The sequence below is a fragment of the Neophocaena asiaeorientalis genome, unplaced genomic scaffold, assembly GCF_003031525.2.
Source record: "Neophocaena asiaeorientalis asiaeorientalis breed wild unplaced genomic scaffold, Neophocaena_asiaeorientalis_V1.1 scaffold111, whole genome shotgun sequence".
In the NCBI taxonomy this organism is placed as follows: domain Eukaryota; kingdom Metazoa; phylum Chordata; class Mammalia; order Artiodactyla; family Phocoenidae; genus Neophocaena; species Neophocaena asiaeorientalis.
Window position 1 is genome coordinate 716,843 of NW_020174994.1, and position 25,400 is coordinate 742,242.

General features: G+C 37.5%; 1 protein-coding gene across 13 annotated transcripts in view; it reads left to right on the top strand.

Annotated features, from left to right (window-relative positions):
- ATP8B4 (ATPase phospholipid transporting 8B4 (putative)) overlaps window positions 1-25,400 on the top strand; it is a 287,386-nt gene that overhangs the window by 183,646 nt on the left and 78,340 nt on the right. For all 13 annotated transcript variants that reach the window (XM_024761880.1, XM_024761893.1, XM_024761884.1 and 10 more), the window contains 4 exons: window positions 5,363-5,451; window positions 8,052-8,248; window positions 18,691-18,899; window positions 21,637-21,680. In XM_024761880.1, the coding sequence (XP_024617648.1) occupies window positions 5,363-5,451; window positions 8,052-8,248; window positions 18,691-18,899; window positions 21,637-21,680 (539 nt within the window). The remainder of the gene's footprint in view (window positions 1-5,362; window positions 5,452-8,051; window positions 8,249-18,690; window positions 18,900-21,636; window positions 21,681-25,400) is intronic.

Here is a 25,400-nt window from a genome sequence, read left to right on the forward strand (position 1 = left end):
GAAAGACTGTCCCTGCTGGAGGTGGGGGTGGGACTTGGGGGAGGGAGGGGAGTGCCTCTTCCTCTGCCTGCTCCCACTTTTCCTGTCTCTACTTTGTCTCTAAGGGCCCAAGATGGCACTCTCCTGCTAAGGAAGCTTACAGTAGCACCATTTCGTAAAGCCTCTCAAATTTCACTCATGGCTTCAATTGCCAGTCCTTGATTTTTTAAAAATCCTGTTTATTTTGACACCAAATTAAGATGTGTTTTGGGCCCACTGACTATATGTGCAATCAAAACTGGAATGTTCTTCTTAACTGACTTCCTTCAACAGCAACAAAATGTTCATTAAAGACTCAAAAGTGTTCCAAATCTAGAGAAATCCTCCCAATTCCTCTTAAATACTCTCAGCTGTGGGTGTTAGCAAGGCTCTTGCTGCTTGGGGCATTGCCATTGTAAGGACTTGAGAAATCCCTAGAAATGAGGCTGTATATACGGTTTTATCTGGGGATGAATCTGGTTCATAATGTTTTCACCAGATGCTTTTACTCTTTAGTCAGGGGAATAAACCTATGATCATCTATTTCCTTATTTGCATCTTGTACTGAGAAAAAGAGTGCTAGGCTTATACGCTAACCTCTCTTTACCTTCCCCCTCTAGTCTTTCCATTTAATGAAGGGGAGATTTCTTGGAGGTCCTCTGATGTGAAGGACCTTCTTGGTTTGCTCCCTATCATTAGAGAAATGGGGGGGTGCATCGTCCTAGGAGTGGGCTGTAGCCCAAACTTTTGTTTGCATTTGTGTGATCTTGTTTGGAATGACTAATTCGGAAGTATGGTTCAGCTATAGCATGTTATGCTAGGACAGCTGCTGAGAGCCCCTCAGGGGTCAAGCTTTCCTTCATAATGTTGGCTCTGTGGGAAAATGCTCCTACACACAAGAAAGTGGAGTGGTAAGTTGGACAGGTCTCCCTCCAAAAAAGTGTAACAGATAGTTCACAGAATTTGGATTGGACAGATCTGGGTTTAAATTTGTTTACCAGCTGGAGAATGTTAAACCTCGGTTACTTAAACTTCCTAAGTTTTAGTTTTCTCTGCTATAATATGGGGATAAGAATGAGTACATTAGAGAGTCACTGTAAAGGCTCAGTGAGGCAATGCACATGGAAGAGGATGCTTGACAAATGCTATTTTCTTTCCTTCCCTGCGTCTCCCTTCTTTCAGCATCAATTCAGAGCACATTGTCTGCTCCATAGGCTGAGAGTTGGGAAAATGTACTGCTCTTGGATCTCGGCAGGGAGAAGTGGGGCATCACCCTCTTTTGTGATGTGACCTTGATGTTCACTGGCAGGGGGTCTTCAAGAGGCAGATATTTGTAAAGCAGAGCATGCCTACATTGACTTTAGTCTAGGCACAAACGTTAATAGAAAGTTCAACTAGAATAACAGCAGGCAGAGGAATCGTTGGTTTCGTCAATGTCAGAGTTGAACAAATGAGTGTCTCAGAACCCCTAAGTCATGAGACATCTAATTTGGGGAACTAGTTCTAGGTGAACACCTAGATCTTATGAAAGTTACCCAAAACAAATTATTAACTATTCTTTCTGTATTATTACTCTAGTTATACCTGCCATTAATGATTGTGCAAGGAGTATAGTTGACACAAACATGGTTTACTTTACAAATCTATAATTTATGAGGGTTTAATATACATTAACAGCTAGGCCATGCCTCCCTGGTATGGTTTTCCTTTACCTCAAGAGAGGAGAAAGTCCTGTTTCTGAGGGTACAAGTCAGAAGTCTTATTCATTTAAGGCGTCCATAGAAGTCAGCACCATCTTGGTGCATAGTAGGTTTTTGTGCTGGATGTCTTCCATTTGCCCCTCCAGATCTACTCTCACCATTTCACACTCTTTGTCTGCCTTGGGGGGCTGACTTGTATGGTTTACACTAATAGGTTTCCTTGAACTTTGGTCCTATCATTGGGGGTCCCTGGGAAGAGATCAAAGGAAGAAGACTGAGGTCAAGGTATTTATTCCCCCAGACTGCCTACCTTCAAGCTGGCTGGGTCCCTCAACATAAAGTCACTCTTCCTCTAAAGGCTACAGACTTTACACAACTCTCTCCTTAGGGTCTAATAACCACCCCTTTCCCTCATCCTACCCTTCTGGTGTAGATAGAGAAACATCTTGATTGCTACCAAGTCCTTGGTTACTGCATTGACCTTTTACTTCTGTACCTCTGATACACCCACTCACACTTTTGTAAAGAGTCCCTTTATAAATTAACCTTTCTCTAATTATCCTTGATCAATGTGTCATCTATTTCCTGTTTGGACTCTGAATGAGTCACAGTCTTAAACACACATTGTTTGAATGAGTCAGTGAATTAATGAATTAATGGACTGTTTCATATAGCTTTAAAAATAGTGGTTAAGAGCAAGAGCCTTAGAATTAGATATATCTGGGTTCTAAGTTTGGCTCTGATGCTACAAGACAAGACAAAAAATAAATCTCAGGCAAGTTATTTAAATTCTTTAATCCTGAGTTTCATTATTAGTGAACTAAGGATAATAGTACCTAATTTTTTGGCTTGTTTTAAGCCTTAGTGAGATAATAGGTGAAAAGGACATATGCACATTGCCTAAAACATAGCAGGTACTTAATAAATAAATTCATTCATTAAACAGTTATTTATTGAGTACCTACTATGTGGCAGGCACTATGCTGCTTACTTATTTGCGATTAAGAATGTGAACCAAAAAAGTGCGATCTCTTCACTCATGTGGTTTTGAGTCTGGTAGGAGAGAGAGACATTAATCTTAAATAATTGTAGTAATGAGTATATAATCTCAAACTGAGATAAGTGCTCTGAAGAAAAAGAACTTGGACTCACAGGAGTATGTAGTGGAGGAATATGGAGGGAAAGAACAAGCTAGACAAAAGGCACGCCATAGGCAAAGGCTCTATGGTAGGAATGAGGCTGGGGAGGTAAAAACAAACAAACAAACAAACAAACAAAAAGCTTAAGAAGGCCAGTGTAGAGCATGGAAAACTTGGAGGATAGAGATGAACATGTGACTAGAGACAGGGATAGGGGCAAGATCATACACGTCCTGTGGTCTGTATCCAGAATTTTGGTCTTTATCCTGAGAGCATTCAGAAGCCATTGCAAGTTTTTCAAACAGATGGCGTGTGTGTAAGTGTTAAATTTGAAAGTTTCACTCCTGCCTACAGTATTTTTAAAGTTGGTAAATAGGGTCCTGGAAAAAGTGTATGATTCGGGTGGTGGCAGAGTAGATGTGGGGAGACAAAGTTGCTAGGATTTTACTACCGTCCAGTTGAGAGATGACGGTACTTCGGATTTAGGGTGGGAGTGATGCGATAGACTAGACTCTTAGGTTTCTCCCACTTTTCACAACTGGATGGATAGTGGTGCCATTCACTGAGATAAGGAACCCTGGAGAAAGGTCACAAGGTGGGCTTGACAAGGGCCACTTGAGGGGCCTTAGAAAGACCAGGTGAAGATATCATATAGGCAATCAAATATATGAATTTAAATATATGAGTTTAGGGCTCAGAGGAGCAATCTGAGCTGGAGATATACATTTGGCCTACAGATGTTAATTGGAGCTGTGGTCTTAGATGAGATTGCTCAGGGAAGGTGGGTTGAGAAAGAAGAGAAGGTGGCCTACGCCTGATTCTAAAGAAGTCTCACTATTTAATGGCTGGGAAGAAAGGAATGAGCAAAATGGAAGACGAAAAAGAAGCTACCAAAGAGGTAGGCGGGAAAGCAGAACATGTAAAATGGGAGCTAAGGAAAGAGTGTGTTTCAAAAGGATGGAGTAGTCAACAGTGTCAAAGGCTGCTGAGAGGTCCAAGGAGGCATGGAGGATATTGATGATAACACCACATTTGTTTCGGTGGAGTGACTGGCCCAGAACCTAGCTTGAGAAATGAGTGGGAGATAAGGAAAAAGAGGCTGTTGAGTATAGAAAATTCTCTCAGGACTGTGACTGTGAGGGGAAGAAGAGCTGTGTATATCAACATCTGTGGATATATTTAAATAAGTGCTTAAGAACCCATTCAGTGGATTCTTTGCTAGTCTGTGTGTGTATGTATGCCTAAGAAATGTAAATTTTTAGCACGAAACTGGTCTATCAATATTTCAGCTTTTAGCAATCACAAACTCTATTTGCTCTTTGTGATCTTTACTAAAAGAAATACTTCCCACCCTCAATGTCCATATGATTTTAATAAACGATTCTGAGAAAATGCGGGTGGTCTCCTTTACACAGTAGAGGCTGGGAAGAGGACACTGGGGTACAATTTCCAACTCAGGACAGTGAATTGTTTGAGACCCCAATCTTTGCTCCAATTTGTCTTTCAAGTAAAGGAGTCTTTTAAGGATGTTCCCATGCTTCCCTGACCTCTAGAATGGCGTATAATTCCATGTGTGCCCCGCTTCTCTCTTTTCTTCCCTTTCCCTTCTCCTCTGCTTTTAAGTGGCTGCATGGATTGGTGATAATTGTGGAAAGATGAAGTGGAGAGGGAAGACTAGGGAAATCTGATATAATTAAAATGTAATCACTTCTATTGAGCATCTTCTTTGTCCGCAAGGAATTTCCTTAGCAGTATAATCTAATATTCTTTGTTAATCATCTAATAATCAACCTCTAAAGCAGTTAATTAATTCTCAGAATTTCTTGAACAAGGCACTTAGTAAATATCTAACATGGGATTTAAGAGAATTACTTGAAATAAATCTAATAAGAATTTAAGACAATTCTTGCCCTTACAAAAAATGCATATTATATAAATAGTGTACAATACACAATAAAGGTTTAAATTACTTGCTGTTGTATTGTTTGGAGTTATTTTAGTTTCTCCATTAAAGGCACCTCACATCTTTTTGGGAAACACATCCAGAATTTGATTTCTTATCTTAACTCTCCATTCAGACCTTAGTGTTCTGAATTGTGTTTATTACTACATTCTTTTAGACATTTATAAATTATTCCTCAGTTTGACTGACTTCTTAATCTTTAATTGCTTCAAACGATAAGTACATCCATACACAGATTTTTGAAAAATAGCATTTCTTAAACCTTTTAGCTGCAAGTTATGTCTGGATTTATCCCCTTCTAAGAGGACCAGTTCCTTGCAATTTCCAGGATTGTTGTTAAGCCACCAGATGAGAATCATAAACAACTTCATAATAATCCTGCTCTTAATAAAAGTCAAATTATTTTGAAAAAACATATTTTCCTTTCAGAAACATTTGATATAAGTAGGAATTAATAATAATAATAATACATCATCTAATCATTTCAAAGTTATATCTTTTTCTTTCTTTCTTTTTTTTTTTTTTTTTTTTTTCTTTTGCAGGTCCTGATACTAAACTAATGCAGAACAGTGGTAAGACAAAGTTTAAGAGGACAAGCATTGATAGACTGATGAATACTCTAGTATTATGGGTAAGTTACCTTAACAAAATTAGGCACTATCATTAGTCATTGTTATCTTAATATATTTCTTCCATTATTCTGGGCATTCTTTCAGAAATCTACATTCTCCTTGTGGAATTTGTATTTGGGGACTTTGCATTTGGGGCCCAGTTCTACTGTCTTCTACTTCCTAGATGATGATTTCTCAACCATTGGTAGAGACGTAGGTTAGTGCTTATGGAGGCCTTCATGGCCTTGCAAGACCATTTGTTCTTAAAAGACAAAACATAATTTTTAAGGTAGTTTGGTCTTTTGGTCATGTTACATTTGCTCATGCCCTCTCTACATAGCTTGTGACAGGGCTGGCTTCATGGATAGGTGGCCTGTGAAGTCACACAGGGCCCCCACTCAGAAGGGCCTCACACTTGGCTTATTGATCTGTTGTTGCTGTGCAGAGATTCTTCATAATTTTTAGAGAAGGGGTCCTGCATTTTTATTTTGCACTGGGCCCTGAAAATTATGTAGCTGGTTCTGCTTATAAATCCTCTGAGGCCCAAGTCACTGTTTACCTCCTTCATGAAGACTTCGAAACCTCCTGGGCCCAAGGCTATCTCTTTCCTCTGAATTTTTTTTCTCCTCTGAATTTTTTGAAATTATTTTCTCTACCACTTGTGAACTCCAAATAGTCAGGTCTTCTTCACACCCCACCCTTTCATCGGTTAATCTTGTGCTGTCTCATGCTGTGGATCTGATTGTTATCTGACTTTTGTGTCATATTGCTTTGTCTCCTTATATTAGGGTTGAGTTTAGAACATTGACTTTGAAATATAAGGACAGTGACTTTGAACCATGTTTCCCTACCAGCCCCATCACAGACTCACAAGCAACGTTAAAGAATCTGCACTCAGTAAATATTTGCTCAACTGATACGTAATGGTGGGACCCTGAATAAGGAAAAAAGGGAATGAACTCTTTTGGGGCACAAAGTATTGGCCAGGCTCTGTGTTTTACTTTCAGTGTCACCCTCAGACCTGGGCTTTCCTCCTCTCATACCCATAGAGTCCATGAGGCCAAGGGGACATTCCCAGAAGGAGTCTGTACCCACCTCTAGAATTCCCCATTTAAACGGCCTTGAGCCCACCTGTAGGGCTTGCATGGGGATTGTATATGTATCCACCACAGAGTAAGCTTACTGGTTGTGAAGCAGGCACTGTCCTAGCTTTTTCTACTAGAAAATTGAATGATCCATTGGGGAATTAGAAGCCATGTCCATCCTAAATTAGGGCATTTGATACCAAGCATCACCAAATTTAATGTTCTTAAAGTAATTTACCTCCATTAATTTGTAGTGTTAGCCGTTGAAAGGAAAGAGGATACTGTGAGACAGGTACCAAATTGGTAGGATTTGGGGGATTCACAGTATTACTTTTCTCCAATACCTGCTTTTCTAATATAATTTAAATTAGGTTTTCCTGACTTAAAGTATATTAATATTAATATATTAAAGTAATTAATATATTAATTAATTTGAATATTTTAAATCAGGTTTTCCCCAACTTTGTCTTCTTATGTGCCTAATTTGTCCATCAACGAATAAAGGAGGCAGTCCCAGAATGCCTGAATATTCTTTCTTGGAGGAAAAAGGAAATAGGAGAGAAATACGTTCCGTTTTTAGCCCCACTCCTCCCTTAACAGTGACTGGTATCTGTTCCTAACACGGTGACACTTAGCAGGGTCCCCAGAACATCGTGTTCAGCTCAGGTGTTATATGTTTGGTGACTTTGTGTCCTTCCTTTCCAAGTTTGGGATTTTGGACTTACAAGGGACTGGCCTTGCTGTCTTCCTAGCTACTTTACCTCTAAAATGTCTGCTTTGCTACTACTGGTACTAATCACAATGTAAGAGTCGGCTAACAGTTTTCAGGTTGCTTCCTACTTTTTTTTAAATCTCAGAAGCAACCTGAAAACTGTTAGTATATGTCATGCTGTATTTTAATTAATCCTTATCTTTCTTGTTGACTTTAAGTAAGGATTGTGCAGCTATGTCTGTAGCCAAGAGACTTGACTAGTCTGAGACATTCCTTTATTACTGATATTTTCTCCCTTTTGCTTTTATTCCTTGGGTTACCATATAGTTTATCATTCAAACAGGATGCTTTTGAAGGTGAAAGAAGGGAATACTATTAATATTACACCTGGAAAATAGATGTAAATGGGGATTGACCAGAGCAAATCAGTACACATGATCTTCTTTACTTAAGCCACTTAAATATATGCACTCTTCACAAATAGAGGATGTGAAGTTATTAGCTTTGTGACCATAAAGAAGTTATATAGTCTGTCTGGGCTTCTGTTTTATTTTGGTTTTGGCCTGTAAAGTGTGAATAATGTTTGTTCCTATCTCAGAGAGTCAATGGGAGAATTCAGTGAGAAAGTGTATGTAAAATATTTAGCCAAGTTCCCAACATAAATATATTACATTTTACTTGTATGATTAATGATAAGTAAGACGAGCTTTGCATAACTTGCTTTTCAAATGACAATTTCTTGGACTTAGAAGTGCTAGATTGCCTTGATATGACCAGTTTGGGATTCAAGTTAACCTTAACCAGACCTCTATTCTCATTTCAGATTTTTGGGTTTCTGATATGCTTGGGAATTATTCTTGCAATAGGAAATTCAATCTGGGAGAACCAAGTTGGGGACCAATTCAGAACGTTCCTCTTTTGGAATGAAGGAGAGAAGAACTCTGTGTTCTCAGGATTCTTAACGTTCTGGTCATATATTATTATTCTCAACACAGTTGTACCAATTTCTTTATATGTGAGGTAAGATGAGAGTTTATACTTTGGTGAAGCCATTTCATCAAAAGCCTTTGTTCTGTGTAATCATTTTTTTTGTTTTAAAATTACAGCAATGAGATAGATGTCTCCCTCTAACTGCTCATGACCTGCTACATCTGTTACAAATGAGGCAACTAAACTGTTCAACTGTTTAACGTTTACTTTTACATTTTCAAATCACAAAAAATGCATTTCATTTTCTTCTTGATTCTTGATTTGGTTTCTTAGGAATGTTTCTTAGGAATGTTTTCCTTTGGAATACATGGACTATGATATAATCTCATGCAACCTGATGAGTTAGAATTGGGTTGATGTTGGGAAAGAAATGGAAGAATATTTGGGGAGATCTATTGGGATGGTGCCTCTCTGGCACTGGTCTGGCTCCAGATACCTGGATTCAGACCCTATTCTACCACTTACTAGCTCCATAACCTTGGGCAAGTTACTTCACCTTTTAGGACCGCAGTGTCCTCATTTTACAAATGGAGAAAGTAATAGTTGTACTTAAAAAGACTGTGTGAGGAATAAACAAACCTGTAAAGCTCTAAGACAAATGCCTGACACATTGTAAGAGCTTAATGAATATTAATTTTTACTATTATTATTAGTAACTATCAGTGAGTACATGGAGGAGTTGAAATATAGTTGTTGGCACTTATTCATTGTTGAATAAGAAGTATGGTTCATAACTCCCTCTACAACTTGATCTGTGATTTCTAGATTTGGTTCTACAAACTAGAGCTAAAATGGTCTACCTATCTATCTATATATAATCACACTTCTCTCTGTCTCTGTCTCTCTGTCTTGCTGTCTCTCTCTGTTTCTCTCTCTCTCTATATATATGTATATACATATATGTGTGTGTATGTGTGTTTATATACGTATATATTTGATAAGGCTTTGAAGTTGGCCCTAGAATCTGTACCTGAGACATTCCTGACGCTAATCCTACCAAGATTGAGTCAGATGGTCCCAAAGACACTGGAGCCAAGATGAGACTTGGTTGTTTGACATTCTTTTTTTTTTTTTTAATTAATTTATTTGTTTTTTAAATTTTTGGCCTCACCGCACGGCTTGTGGGATCTTAGTTCCCCAATGAGGGATCAAACCCACGCCCTCAGCAATGAAAGTGAGGAGTCCTACCCACTGGACCACCAGGGAATTCCCTATTCCCCTTTTTTAAGGGAGAAAAAGAAGAAGGTGGTAAATCCAGGATGAACAAAACTATTAAGAAGTATAACCTTAAAGGTAGCTCCTCTCCAAAAATAGAAATCATAGCAAACAGAACTGCATTGCTTTAACTTAGACTGTGTTCATCCAGCAGCCCTCTGCTGAGTGCCCACTGGGTGCCAGGCACTGTGCTAGGCATGGGGACATGCACGAATATGGACACGCCTTCCCTGGAGCAGCTCACAGTCCAGCCTCCCTCAGCAGATTAGAATCGAAGTCCCTTGGCAGCACGGTGTCCCCGTGTTTTTTTTTTTTACACTGTATACATGTCAATCCCAATCACCCAATTCAGTACACCACCATCCCCACCCCACTGCGGTTTTCCCCACTTGGTGTCCATACGTCTGTTCTCTACATCTGTGTCTCAACTTCTGCCCTGCAAGCCAGCTCATCTGTAACATTTTTCTAGGTTCCAAATACATGCGTTAATACACGATATTTGTTTTTCTCTTTCTGACTTACTTCACTTTGTATGACAGTCTCTAGATCCGTCCACATCTCAATAAATGACTCAATTTTGTTCCTTTTTATGGCTGAGTAATATTCCATTGTATATATGTACCACAACTTCTTTATCCATCCGTCTGTTGATGGGCATTTAGGCTGCTTCCATGACCTGGCTATTATAAATAGTGCTAGAGTAAACATCAGGGTGCACGTGTCTTTTTGAATTATGGTTTTCTCTGGGTATATGCCCAGTAGTGGGATTGCTGGATCATATGGTAATTCTACTTTTAATTTTTTAAGGAACCTACATATAGTTCTCCATAGTGGCTGTATCAGTTTACATTCCCACCAACAGTGCAAGAGGGTTCTCTTTTCTCCACACCCTCTCCAGCATTTGTTGTTTGTAGATTTTCTGATGATGCTCATTCTAACTGGTGTGAGGTGATACCTCACTGTAGTTTTGATTTGCATTTTTCTAATAATTAATGAAGTTGAGAAGCTTCTCATGTGCTTCTTGGCCATCTGTATGTCTTCTTTGGAGAAATATCTATTTAGGTCTTCTGCCCATTTTTGGATTGGGTTGTTTGTTTCTTTAATATTGAGCTGCATGAGCTGTTTATATATTTTGGAGATTAATCTTTGTCCATTGATTTGTATGCAAATATTTTCTCCCATTCTGTAGGTTGTCTTTTTGTCTTGTTTATGGTTTCCTTTGCTGTGTAAAAGCTATGAAGTTTCATTAGGTCCCATTTGTTTATTTTTGTTTTTATTACCATTGCTCTAAGAGGTGGATCAAAAAAGATCTTGCTGTGATTTATGTCAAAGAGTGTTCTTCCTATGTTTTCCTCTAAGAGTTTTAGAGTGTTTGGTCTTACATTTAGGTCTTGACTCCATTTGAGTTTATTTTTGTGCATGGTGTTAGGGAGTATTCTAATTTCATTCTCTTACATGTAGCTGTCCAGTTTCCCCAGCACCACTTATTGAAGAGGCTGTCTTTTCTCCATTGTATATCCTCGCCACCTTTGTCATAGATTAGTTGACCATAGGTGTGTGGGTTTATCTTTGGGCTTTCAATCTTGTTCCATTGATCTAGGTAATTATCTTGATTACTGTAGCTTTGTAGTATAGTCTGAAGTCAGGGAGTCTGATTCCTCCAGCTCTGTTTTTTCCCCTCAAGACTGCTTTGGCTATTTGGGGTCTTTTGTGTCTCCATGCAAATTTTAAGATGATTTGTTCTAGTTCCATAAAATATGCCATTGGTAATTTGATAGGGATTGTATTGAATCTGTAGATTGCTTTGGGTAGTAGAGTCATTTTCACAATATTGATTCTTCCAATCATGTTGTCTGGTTTTGGTATCAGCGTGATGGGGACCTCATAGAATGAGTTTGGGAGCGTTCTTTCCTCTGCAATTTTTTGGAAGAGTTTGAGAAGGATGGGTGTTAGCTCTTCTCTAAATGTTTGATAGAATTCACCTGTGAAGCCATCTGGTCCTAGTCATTTAAAGTTTCTGTTTCCTTATTTATTTTCATTTTGGGTGGTCTGTCCATTGGTGCAAGTGAGGTTTTAAAGTCCCCCACTATGATTGTGTTACTGTTGATTTCCTCTTTTACAGCTATTAGCCATTGCCTTATCTATTGAGGTGCTCCTATGTTGGGTTATATATTTATAAATGTTATACCTTCTTCTTGGATTGATCCCTTGATCATTATGTAGTGTCCTTCCTTGTCTCTTGTAACATTCTTTATTTTAAAGTCTATTTTATCTGATATGAATATAGCTACTCCAGATTTCTTTTGATTTCCATTTGCATGGAATATCTTTTTCCATCCCCTCACTGTCCCTGGGTCTGACGTGGGTCTCTTATAGGCAGCATACATATGGGTCTTGTTTCTGTATCCATTCAGCAAGCCTGTGTCTTTCGGTTGGAGCATTTAATCCATTCACGTTTAAGGTAATTATCGATATGTATGTTCCTATGCCCATTTTCTTCATTGCTTTGGGTTTGTTTTTGTAGGTCCTTTTCTTCTCTTGTGTTTCACACTTAGAGAAGTTCCTTTAGCATTTGTTGTAGAGCTGGTTTGGTGGTGCTGAATTCTCTTAGCTTTTGCTTGTCTGTAAAGCTTTTGATTTCTCCATTGAATCTAAATGAGATCCTTGCCAGGTAGAGTAATCTTGGGTGTAGGTTCTTCCCTTTCATCACTTTAAGTATATCATGTGCCACTCCCTTCTGGCTTGTAGAGTTTCTGCTGAGAAAGCAGCTGTTAACCTTATGGGATTTCCCTTGTATGTTATTCATCGTTTTTCCCTTGCTGCTTTCAATAATTTTGCATTGTCTTTAATTTTTGCCAATTTGATTAATATGTGTCTCGGCCTGTTTCTCCTGGGGTTTCTCCTGTATGGGACTCTCTGTGCTTCCTGGACTTGGGTGGCTATTTCCTTTCCCATGTTAGGGAAGTTTTCAACTATAATCTCTTCAGATATTTTCTCTGGTCCTTTCTCTCTCTCTTCTCCTTCTGGGACCCCTATAATGCAAACGTTGTTGCATTTAATGTTGTCCCAGAGGTCTCTTAAGCTGTCTTCATTTCTTTTCATTCTTTTTTCTTTAGTCTGTTCCCCAGACTAAAGTGAAATCTACCATTCTGTCTTCCAGGTCACTTATCCGTTCTTCTGCCTCAGTTATTCTGCTATTGATTCCCTCTAGTGTAGTTTTCATTTCAGTTATTGTACTGTTCATCTCTGTTTGTTCTTTAATTCATCTAGGTCTTTGTTAAACATTTCTTGCATCTTCTAGATCTTTGCTTCCATTCTTTTTCTGAGGTCCTGGATCATCTTCACTATCATTATTCTGAATTCTTTTTCTGGAAGGTTGCCTATCTCCACTTCATTTAGTTGTTTGGGGTTTTATCTTGTTCCTTCATCTGGTATATAGCCCTCTGCCTTTTCATCTTGTCTATCTTTCTGTGAATGTGGTTTTTATTCCACAGGCTGCAGGATTGTATTTTTTCTTGCTTCTGCTGTCTGCCCTCTGGTGGATGAGGCTATCTAAGAGGCTTGATGATAGGCTCTGGTGGTGGGTAGAGGTTACTGTTGCTCTGGTGGGCAGAGCTCAGTAAAACTTTAATCCACTTGACTGTTGATGGGTGGGGCTGGGTTCCCTCCCTCTTGGTTGTTTTGCCTGAGGCTACCCAACACTGGAGCCTACCTGGGCTCTTTGGTGGGGCTAATGACAGACTCTGGGAGGGCTCACACCAAGGAGTACTTCCTGAACTTCTGCTGCCAGTGTCCTTGTCCCCATGGTGAAACAGAGCCACCCCCTGCCTCTGCAGGAGACCCTCCAACACTAGCAGGTAGGTCTGGTTCAGTGTCCCCTGGGATCACTGATCCTTCCCCTGGGTCCTGATGCACACACTACTTTGTGTGTGCCCTCCAAGAGTGGGGTCTCTGTTTCCCCCAGTCCTGTCGAAGTCCTGCAATCAATTCCCACTAGGCTTCAAAGTTTGATTCTTTAGGAATTCCTCCTCCCGTTGCCAGACCCCCAGGTTGGGAAGCCTGACGTGGGGCTCAGAACCTTCACTCCAGTGGGTGGACTTCTTTGGTATAAGTGTTTGCCAGTCTGTGAGTCACCCACCCACCAGTTATGGGATTTGATTTTACTGTGATTGCGCCCCTCCTACCGTCTCATTGTGGCTTCTCCTTTGTCTTTGGATGTGGGGTATCTTTTTTGGTGAGTTCAAGTGTCTTCCTGTCAATGATTTTCCAGCAGGTAGTTGTGATTCTGGTGTTTTCGCAAGAGGGAGTGAGAGCACGTCCTTCTACTCCGCCATCTTGTTTCCTCCGTCGACATTCCTCATCACCAGTATTTTAACAATAAACAAAATCACCAGCTCTAAATCCCCACTAATTTTTACAAGCTTCTTTTTCTCTCTTTCCAAAATCCTAACTCTGATGAAACAAGGGAAGGTTAATGCACAAAATCCACCCTTGTTTTAGAGAGCAGTTAGGAAACTGAAATGTCAAGTTGTGGGAAATTGACTGGAAGTAGTGGCATGTGGTCACAACACCACAAAATGCTTTGGGCCTTCTGGAGCTGTGGTCAGAGCGGGCTCTATTTAAAATCTATCCTACTGGCTCATCTTTGATTCTGAGGACCTCTTATGCTTGTATCCAATTATAAAGTCTGTAGTAAATCCTGCTCTTTGCCAGAGGAGCTATGGTCAGCTTTTATAGCTTTCCTTTTATGTCGAAATGAATAATAAATGCTCATAGTGGCTTACCATCTGCACACGTACAGCTTCATGTGTCCTCACGAAGGAAGTGTATTTCGTATACACTCTTTCTTTGAAGTGCACTGGCATTTTTCATTTAATGATTTTTAAGATTGTTTTTTTAAAGACCAAGGCTAGATTCCCAGGTTCCTTTTCCTTCTAATGTGTCCCCCACAGTGGCAGAATGAAAACCTATTTGGAATAGTCTGAGCCCAAGTTCTCGTCTTGTCACTGCCACTAATAGCTGTGTGACCTTGGAGAAAGCACTTGGCTTCTCTGTGCCTTAGTTTGCCTATGAAATATGTGCTCTAAAATGAGCAGATTGAGATAATTGATTTCTGAGTTCCTTTCTGCTCCAAATAATATCACATTACCTCTAGATAGCATTTCATATTTTACATAAAGTGCTTTCACATGCATTATCTCATTTATGTCTCCCCAAAATCTTTTGAAGTAGTTATTGCTGAACTTCTTTTATAAATGAGATGATTTTTTCAGGATTGTGGAGCTGGTTAGGGACAGAGCCAAGATCCAAACCTAAGTCTTCTAACATTTGGCATATTGTCTGTGTCTTAAGCTGTGCATGATTTATTAATCAGCCAAGACATCAAGAGAAAAAAAAAAAGAGGCTAGAATTTTCTACCTGTTGGTAAGCCATGGTATTGATGAAGATAAATGTGAGCATTTTTGCTCACCAAATAAGAATAGTGATTCTGAGTTCAGCTTGAGGGAAAAAAGCATTCCAGGGAATTTCAGGTTGCTAAGACAGAGATCTGGAAAAAGAGAAATCATAGGTATTTCTGATTGGAGAGATGAAGGCCTTCTACAAAAGCTTCCATTATGCCTTTGAATAGGTACAAGGAATAAATTAGTGCCATGTCACTTGAGGATAAAAGTGTAGACTTTACTTTGAATGCTTAACAATTCCATGTGAGCATAGGACATTGATTTTGGTAGGGTATTTCTATGCTGTCAATTTATCTGTAGTTTAAAACATACCCAGCTACAGTTTTTTAATACATCATCTTAAGAAGTGCAGCTGTTGTACTCCCAAGGAATTAGCTTTTTAGTGTTTTTTCCAAAACAAAAGAAACTCGTTTCTATGTTGCTTATTTTGCCTCAGAATGGGCAGAATCATAAGCCCTGTTCTTTGAGCCTCCAGGCAGAAAACACTAAGCAGCTTGATTATACTGACTCTGTGCATTTGTCTCCTTTTCTCTGCTATTATAAAACAAAGAGCTGAATGTACCATTGTGACTCTCCTAAATGCTCTTTTCCCAAACAAAAAGGATACTCTTCCTCTCTACAGACTATTTTAAGGTCTAAGAATTCAAATTAATTTAGAGTACTTCCACTGACTTGAACTGCAACACAAAAGGATCAAATTCTGCTCTCCATTAATTTTGCTTAGATTTTTAGGGAGATACTTTACTTTTAGATAAATGAAAGCTTCAAGTGATTGATCAGTTACCTGCATAATGCCATTTTTATGGCATTCTTAAGGTCAGGTCTTCATTGACTTTACCAAATGCCTGAATTCTAGTCTTGGTTCTGTGGTTAATTATTTGTGTGACCTTGGGTTAGTCACTTAACCTCTCTATGTCTTAATGTCCTTCTTGGTGAAATTAGGGAATAGAGGGTCAGATTTCTCATTCAACACTAACTGACTGCCTGTGACAGGTAAGGCACTCTGCCTGGTCCATGGTAAGTGCTAATGCTTTCTGAGTGAATGAAAGAGGAAGAACAAAGCTGAGTTAGAACAGCCAGCAAGGAACTTACAAGGAAGTGGGGTGGGAATGATATGAAGAATAAATCATGATAAGATAAGGTATAAATAAATACATGCAGAATATGACATTCATTTTTATATCTTACGATTCTACAGTCATAGTGTGATTTTTTAGTTTGCGTGAAAAAAAGTGTTACCATTTAAATAGCTAGAAAACGAACTGACACCCTACCATTGCTGGGGAGGGAAATATAGATGTGTCATGTACTTATAGAACTAGAAGCATAGGATTTAGTGCCCAGAAAGGACTTGGGTGTCATCTTTTGTCTTTAAGGAGACAAATGTTCAGAGTTAGCATAATCAGGCTGCTGTCAACTTTCTCAATTTACAGATAAGAAAACCTAAGCTTAATTCCCATTAACATCAGAAATAAACTATGGGTCCCTGCTTTATTATTACTATTTTATACTGTTCTGGATCTTCTTGTTAATGTACTAACACATGCAACTAAAATATTTATGAACAAAATGAGACATGAAACTGAAAAAAATCTCTTAGAAAGGAAGAGCGGAGACAATGTGATTATAAACCTAGAAAATCCAAAAGAATAACTGTAAAACTCTTAGTAAGATAATTCAGTGCAATGTTGTATTTTGTAACATAATCACTTTTTTTAATATTAAGAAAAGCTTTTAGTATTAAAAACACTTACCGGGGCTTCCCTGGTGGCACAGTAGTTGAGAATCTGCCTGCTAATGCAGGGGACACGGGTTTGAGCCCTGGTCTGGGAGGATCCCACATGCCACGGAGCAACTAGGCCCATGAGCCACAGCTACTGAGCCTGCGTGTCTGGAGCCTGTGCTCTGCAACAAGAGAGGCCGCGATAGTGAGAGGCCCACACACCGGAATGAAGAGTGGCCCCCCACTTGCCACAACTAGACAAAGCCCTGGCACAGAGACAAAGACCCAACACAGCAAAAATAAATAAATTAATTAATTAATAAACTCCTACCCACAACATCTAAAAAAAAAAACACAACACACTTTCCTTTAAGCCAAAAGCAACTAAAAAATTTTCCCATCAATAAAAAGATACAGTGTCCAGGAACAAATCTATCAAGCTATGGTGTGGACCTATGTGAAAAACAAAGCAAAACAAAACAAAACTAAACTCTTTACCAATAGAAATACTTTTTCAAAATTGAATTCCTGGGGAGATTTATCCTTTTTCTTGAAGTTGTGTTTAAATGTTATAAAATATCCATTCTTTTCAAATAATTAAGAGGTTAATACAACTTTAATAAAAATTCCAAATAAGTTTTATGAGAAAGTTGATACATTGATTCTAAAGTTTATTTGATGAATACATTGATTCTATCAAGAGGAATAAATGAGTGATTACAGCTAAGAATTTTTGAAAAAGAAGAGAATAAAGATGTTCTTACCTCTTTCCAGGTATGCCAAATTTTATAAAGCTACAATGATGAAAACAAGAGGTACATTAACACATTAAGGAACAAAATTGAAATGCCTAAAACAGATTCTACTGAAGAAATAATTTATATGTGACATGCAAGCATCTCAGCACAGTAGGGGAAAGGATTCAATGTTCAAATGGTGATGAATAAACTTTGTAAAAACTGAAATTAGCTTCTCTATGCACATCCTTCAGAAAATTCTAATTGCAATAAATAATTAAACGTGGGGAAAATACCAACAAAAAACTAGAAGAAAAGTATAGATATCTGTATATATATAATATTGCCATAGGGAAGGCTTAAGCAAAGCTCCCTGAAAAGAAACTATAAACAGAAACTATAAACTATTGATAAATTTGATTGATTAAAGAGAGAAAACTTCTTTGTGTCAAAAATAGTGGAAACAAAATTAAAAGATGAATGATAAACTGGGTAACTATTGGCATAATGTATATAGATACATATGCTATATATATATAGATCTACAATTTATACAAATCAATAAGAAATACACTAATACCTGAATAGGAAAGATGAAATCGGCAGGTAATGCAATTAGATAATTCTGAGGAGAAATATAACTGGCCAATAAAATTTGAAAAAAAAAATTCAACTCACTGATAAGAAAAGAAATGCAGTCATCAGTAATGAGATGCCATTTGACTTGGCATAGACGAAAAGATAATTTTCAGTAATCTAATGGTAGAAACTTACATTGTTGTAACTTTTTGGAAGTTGATTTGGCCTTGTGTACAAAGACTGAAAACGATTATACCTTTGGCTTCAGAAATTCCACTTCTAGAGCTGGAAAATCATAAATCACCACTAGATCATGAGACAGTGCTCTTTTCAATGGGCAAAGTAATATGACAACACAACCTGTTTTTACTCAATAGCTATTATGGTTTGCTTAGTGCTTCATGGAGATACTCCTTTCTACCTCTTTTGGCAAAGTGAAGCGACATCAAACAACTAAAATCTATACAAGAAATCTCTACTAGGCCTGTTTAATGTAAGTAGAGAAGCATGGAACATTCCCTAAGGCTTTATGCAAAGCCAGCTCATTGTTTCAAGGTGCTACAAGCAAATGACTTAGAACATTTTATGAACAGACTCTGCTGAGATGCCTCTGAAGGTCCCTAAAACCTGGAGACAGAGCATCCACATTTTCTTCTAAACTCTGAAGACTTTGGCAGACTTCTTGCTTTGGCAAAGCTTTGTATCTTCTGAAATTGATGGAGTATTTCTCTTTTTTTTCCATTTTAATGATGAAAGTGTGGAAGTAATTCGTCTGGGACACAGTTATTTTATAAACTGGGATCGGAAGATGTATTACTCTGGGAAGGCAACACCTGCTCAAGCTCGGACGACCACGCTCAATGAGGAACTAGGCCAGATTGAATATGTTTTCTCTGACAAAACGGGTACCCTCACTGAAAACATCATGACTTTTAAAAAATGTTCCATTAATGGGAGAATCTACGGTAAGGGAAACAGTTCCTTTTTCCTGGTATTGTTAACAGTCCTTAAAAGAAATAAGCAACACTGTTTTATTTTTTAATTAAAAAAATCTCTGTTTTTCTGATGAATATGGGCACCACCAGCATCTAATAACATAGTGCTTGGCACATAATAAACACTTGCTAAATATTTGTTGGATGAATATTGAATAATTCAGATGATACTTTAAATCTGTTACCATTCATGGGTAGAGATGGGGGTTAGACGTGATACTGTCTAAGGTTCCTTTCAGTGCACCAACTGTGTGATCTGTTCGGTGGTGCTTGATAGACCCATATCCCAGGGAGGACAAGTTCTTCATAGCCTGTTTATCTCAGTAAAAGCAATATTTTATACTTGCTTCCTAACAGCTCTGGAATTGATGTTAGTGTCTGTATTCATAAGAATTTACAGTTCATTCCTGAGAATTCACACTGTATAGGGCTACTCTGAGTGGTCAAACTGTTTCATCAATATCCAGTTGCTATTTGTATGCTTCTTTTAGGATACCTGCTCTGTTTTGGATTTTCAGGCATTCTAGTAATATGTGACCCTTGTCACCCCGACTTTGGCTAGTTAGCAGACAGTTCCTTCTGTTGAGAGCACGGAAGCTTCCCGGAAGGGTGCTGTCGGGTTCCTCTGGACTCCCAATCTCACTTCACTGGACTCTGAGTGTACAGTTTCTCAATACAGAAATCTCAGGAAATAAAGGAAATCTGAGAAAGAGAGGGAAAACTTTCCTTTGTCTCCTGATGGGAAACTTCACACATTGCCAAATATTTTAAAGTAAGATTTGACCCTGAACAAAACTAAGAAATACAGGAAGTTGATTTTCATGCTTTCCTACCTTTTGACCTCCCTCTGCTATCCCACCCCCATAACCCGTGGTCGCCATGGTTTCCTCACCTCTCTTCTGCCCTGCCCCTGTCCTGCCCCACCCTTTTCTGGTAGTGGACCAGATGATTTTTCAAACTGGACTTCCACAAGCCCTCAGTTACATTGTGCATTTCTGATATTACTCTTATTAAGATGGTAAATAAAATAGAACCTTTTCTTAAAATTTATTCTTTTGATATTATTTTCAGAGGCTTTCAAAATATACAACCCAAAGAGCAGTTTAAATGAGAAAATTTCTGTTAGAGTATTGGAGATATTTGGAATTTTGTAGACCTTTTGGATTCTTTTGCCATGGCACTTATTGATAATATAATAATTATAATAATATCCCTTCCAGGAAATGACCCTAAAGAAATTATCAGACACGTGGACCAAGATTTATTTGTAGATATGTTTGTCACAGGGTGATTTTTAGAGAAGTCCCTTGCTTTTCACAAAGTATATATCCCAAGATCTTTGCAAATCTCCAAATTTACAAATCCCATGATAGCTTGTGATTTCCCTCATAAAAGGCAGGAAAGTAACTGAAAGATTTAAGTAACCCCTTTAGACCCTTAAATTTATATAGCCATTCTAATTTATAATACATTTACTATTACTAAAGCACTCAAAGAATGTTCCAGAATCACTTTTTACCCCCCATACAGTTGGCCTTGTTTATATCATAGATCCAGGCCTTGGGAAAATTTGATATTCTACTCTGATTTATCTAAAGCTTCTGTTTTCTTTCTCAGAACTATTATTTTCTTAGACTTCTTCCATTTTTCTTCTTTCATCACCGGCCTTGTGAAGAGGCTTTCTTTGGGAGGACCATTTTACACAAAGACAGTTTTATTTTGCTTTTAACATTTATCAGAGTTACAGCATAAAGGGCAATGACTGGCACCTAACCATGGTGAGTTTGGGATTTAAATTCCAGGTGCTGGGCCAGGTTCACTCTCTAGCTCAGGGACTCTTCCCACACAGCAGCCTCACAGTATTCTAGATTTAGACCTGAGCCCCAGAAAAACAACCAGTAACTCTTTATCAAGTGGTTTCTGGGTCACAGTATTGTATAATGAAAATAGGTTTGAATTAAAAAACCTACTATGCTGACTTTTTAGTTTTAGTTGAATCATGTCACTTTGAATTCTGTTCTTCAGTCCTGTCCTCTATAAAACAGGAATGAAAATCTGTTTTTTTGTTTGTTTTGTTTCATTTTTTTTACAGGTTTTCGTTCCTGTTTTTAAAACGCCTATATTTTCCAATATATTTGTAATAAGCACATATCGGCTTTATACTAAGAATAGTTATTTTTAAATGTTTGGCACATAGGTGGCTATGTTTTCTGACTGCAGAAGGCTCTGACATGGTTTCATGTTTACTTGCTAATTTGACCTTGCCATTATAGATATTAAAGATGGATCTGGCCCAAACCAAGATAGACAAAGATGTACTCATCAAGATGAGAATTGGTCTGTCTTGGATATCATTTTGGATTCCCCAACAGTGGGTATAAAGTGAAAAACAAAATTTGTCTCTTGCAAACATCATAGATAATGTAACAACAGAATGATAAAATTTACAGATAAACATGATTGCGATCTTATTTTGTTTTAATGTGTACTGCATTTTAGTTCTATCTTGGGCAAACATGAGTATCTTTCTGTGTTAATCGCCATATCTACCGTTACAGTTTGAAAACACTCCTTAAAATGTCTAGGTTTGAACTCATAATGTCATCTAGTAGTAGTGCTTTAATAAACAAGTGTATTTCTTAAAACTAAATGACTAAATCTAGTTTCAATTTCATTTATTTTTAATTCTCAATTTTTGTTTTTTCAGGTGAAGTACATGATGTCCTGGGTCAGAAAACAGACATGACTAAGGTGTGGAGGTGATAAAATTCATTCTTACTTTTAATTTCAAGTTGTATGTGCTTTTTAAAAATGATAGTTCCTAGACGCCTGATTTCCACTATGACCAGATGAGATACCTAATATGTAACATTAAAAAAATAGATTCATATGGTTCAAAATTCCTTCTCGTACAGGTTTCCCAACTACAGAGTTCCCTGGGTTTTTTTTCTCTTTTAGAGGTATTTATTACATACAAGCAAATATATTTCTCCATTTTTTACATAGTTGGTAGTGAACTATACATACTGTTCTTAACTTTCTTCCTCAACAATGATCAAGATCTTTCTATATCAGTGAAAAAAAAGTGCTCCCTTTTTCTCTTTACAGTGAATAGTAGTTTGTTATACCAATGTTCCTTAATTTATGTAAGGAGACAGGAATGGACATTAAGAATATTTTCAATATTTTGCTTGTAAAAAAAATGCAGCAAAAATAACAGTGTAGGGCTTCCCTGGTGGCACAGTGGTTGAGAGTCCGCCTGCCGATGCAGGGGACACGGGTTTGTGGCCGGGTCCAGGAGGATCCCACATGCCGTGGAGCAGCTGGGCCCGTGAGCCATGGCCACTGAGCCTGTGCGTCCGGAGCCTGTGCTCCGCAACGGGAGAGGCCACAACAGTGAGAGGCCCGCGTACCACAAAAAAATAATAATAATAAATAACAGTGTATACGTTATATCACATGGATCCTATATTCTCTAACAAGTTCCATTTCTAGAAATGGAACTGCTCAATCAAAATATATGTGCATTTATAATTTGATAAATATTGCCAAATTGTCCTCGTTAGAATTTACCCTGTCACAAGCAATGTACAAGAGTGCTTACTTTCTCCTACCTTCACCAACACAATGTTTTATCAAAGTTTTTGATTTTTGACAAGACTATGTAAAAAGTCACTTTGCTGTGCAGCAGAAATTAACTGCAACATTGTAAATCAACTATATACTTCAATAAAATAAAAAAAAATTTCGTTCTTTCCTGTTTTAAAAAATATTTATTTATGGCTGCATTGGGTCTTAGTTGCAGCATGCAGGATCTTTTGTTGTGTTGCACGGGCTTCTCTCTAGTTGTGGCACGCGGGCACCAGAGCACACGGGCTCAGTAGTTGCAGTGAGTGGGCTCTCTAGTTGCAGAGTGTGGGCTTAGTTGCCCCACAACATGTGGGATCTTAGTTCTCCGTCCAGGGATTGAAGCCACGTCCCCTGCATTGGAAGGCGGATTCTCAACCACTGGACCACCAGGGAAGTCCCTCTTTCCTTTTTTTATACAAGTATTTGTGGTTATTAATTTCCCTCTGAACACTGCTTTAGTTTTAATTACATGGATTTTGGCCTGTAGTGTATTAAAGTATCTTTATTTTTGTTATGTCAATTTGAATATCCACATTGAACCATGAGTTTTTAAGGAAGAAGTTTAAAATTTCGAAGTGGTTGGGACTCCCCCCCCAACCTTTATTGTACTTTTAATAAAAGAATAGATTTGTGTATACACTAATGTGTATAAAATGGATAACCAATAAGAACCTGCTGTATAAAAAAATAAATAAAATTCAAAAAACGAACAAAAAATCCATCACTACTGAAATTACAAGTTATTTTTTCTTGTGATGGAAGTTTTGAAATTCTATTCCCTTAGCAACTTTTAAATATAAAATAAAGTATTATTAACTATAAAAACAAAGCAAAACAAAATGAAACAAGAAGAATAGATTTGTATTATTTCTACTTTTTTGGACTTTATTTGGGTTTTCTTTGTGGTGTAATATGATCAATTATTGTCTGTGTTCCAGGGTCCTTAAAAAGAGAGCTTATGTATATTCTGTTTTCAAGGTATAAAATTAGCTGTATATCATTTTAGTTCTACCTTATTAATTATATTATTTAGGTCTTCTGTTTCATTATTTATCTTTTATCTATATTATCTGTTTGGATTAAAGAGGTTAACTAAAGTGTTCTGATAATTTCTCTCTCTCTCTAGCTCCTATATAGCCTGAAGTCTTCATTTTATGAGTATTGATGCTATCTTGAGGTGCATTGATGTTCACAGTGGTTACACTTTTATTATGAATGTGCTCTTCTTTGACTCATTTAATTCTCCTTGGCCTGGATTCAACCTTATTTAATATCAAGGTCATGTCTCCTGGTTTCTTTTGATTTGCATTTACCCACCTCTTACTTTCAATATTCCTAAATAACTTTGTTTTAGATGTGTCTTATGTATAGCAGAGGGTTGGATTTTGCTTTGCATCCAATTTTTTAATAAGTGAGTTTGGGCCATCTACATTGGCTCTGTTAAATATTTTAGGTTATACTTTGTGTCTTTATAATTTTTAATAATTCTCTGTATGGACTCTGCTCTGTGTGTGTGCTTCTCTTGTAATATTTAGGAAAGTATTTTATTGTTTCTCTACTGTATACTTTCAAAAGTTTATACAATACTCAATTCTTTTTTCATAAGCAGTGTCTATCAATTTCCTAATATGAAAAATGGTAAAATTATTATATTTATCCTTCTTTCCCTCATATTTTCCTACTGCTTGGATTAATGATGCTTCTTAATCTTAAATATACATAGATTTCTCTTAGTTGATTTGAGTTTTCAAATGATATCTACTGACCTTCAGATACTAAAATGAGGAAATCAGCATCTTCTCCTAATTTTTATCAGTCTTTTCTACATAGTCAGTGTATATAATATATACATTTTGTTTTGCCATCCTAATCTATTTCTTTTATATTTCTTCAGTTAGAGAGATTTGGTGCTTACCACTAACTGCTCCCTTTCCCACTGTTTTTCCAGTTATCTCTTATTTGGCTGAAGTATCCTCTAGTTTCAAGATGGGTTCATGAAAAATACCTGTTCAGAACTATCTGTTGACTTTATATTTGAATGACAGTTTGACAGGCTGTAATCTCTTTAAGTCATAGATTCTTCCCTGGGTGGGGTTTAGGGAAGTCTAAATCCAGTGTGTATTTTACTACTTATTAGTGAGTTGATCATTTTTTCCCCCTTATGTGTGGTTGTTTTCAAACTTCATTACATGAACAAAACAATCTGTGATTAAATAAGTCTCTATGATTCTGGGATAAACACAACTAATGGAGTATCTTGTATACTGGTATGTCTTCTCATATACTTGGATATATAAGTATTATATTTAAAATATTCTGCAGTCTTCAAGACAGAGTGTATATTAAAAGTATTTTCCCATTAACTGCCCTTGCAAAGACATGATCACAGGTCTAGTGCTTTGAATAATAAACTTTTAAAAGTTAGAAGTACGTTTTATGCTTTTCAGAAGTCAGTGAATTAACAGAGATCTAATTTAGTATTGAATTGTCTACTATTTTATTCTGTTCTTTATTGAACCCTATTCTTTCATCTTGCTTTTTTTTTAATCAACAAATTTTTAAGTGGACAGTAAACTATTATTAACAATGAGCACAATGTTGTACTGCAGATCCCAGAATTTTTTCACCTTGCATGTCTGAAACTCTGTAATTCTCATTGAACTGCAATTCCCCACTTCCCCATTCTTCTAGTCCCTGGAAACTACCATTCTACACTCAGTTTCTGTGAATTCTACTTTAGATACCTCATATAAATGGAATCATGCAATATTTGTGCTTTTGTGAGTGGTTTATTTCACTTAGCATAATGCCCTCGAGGTTCATTCATGTCATAGCATAAAG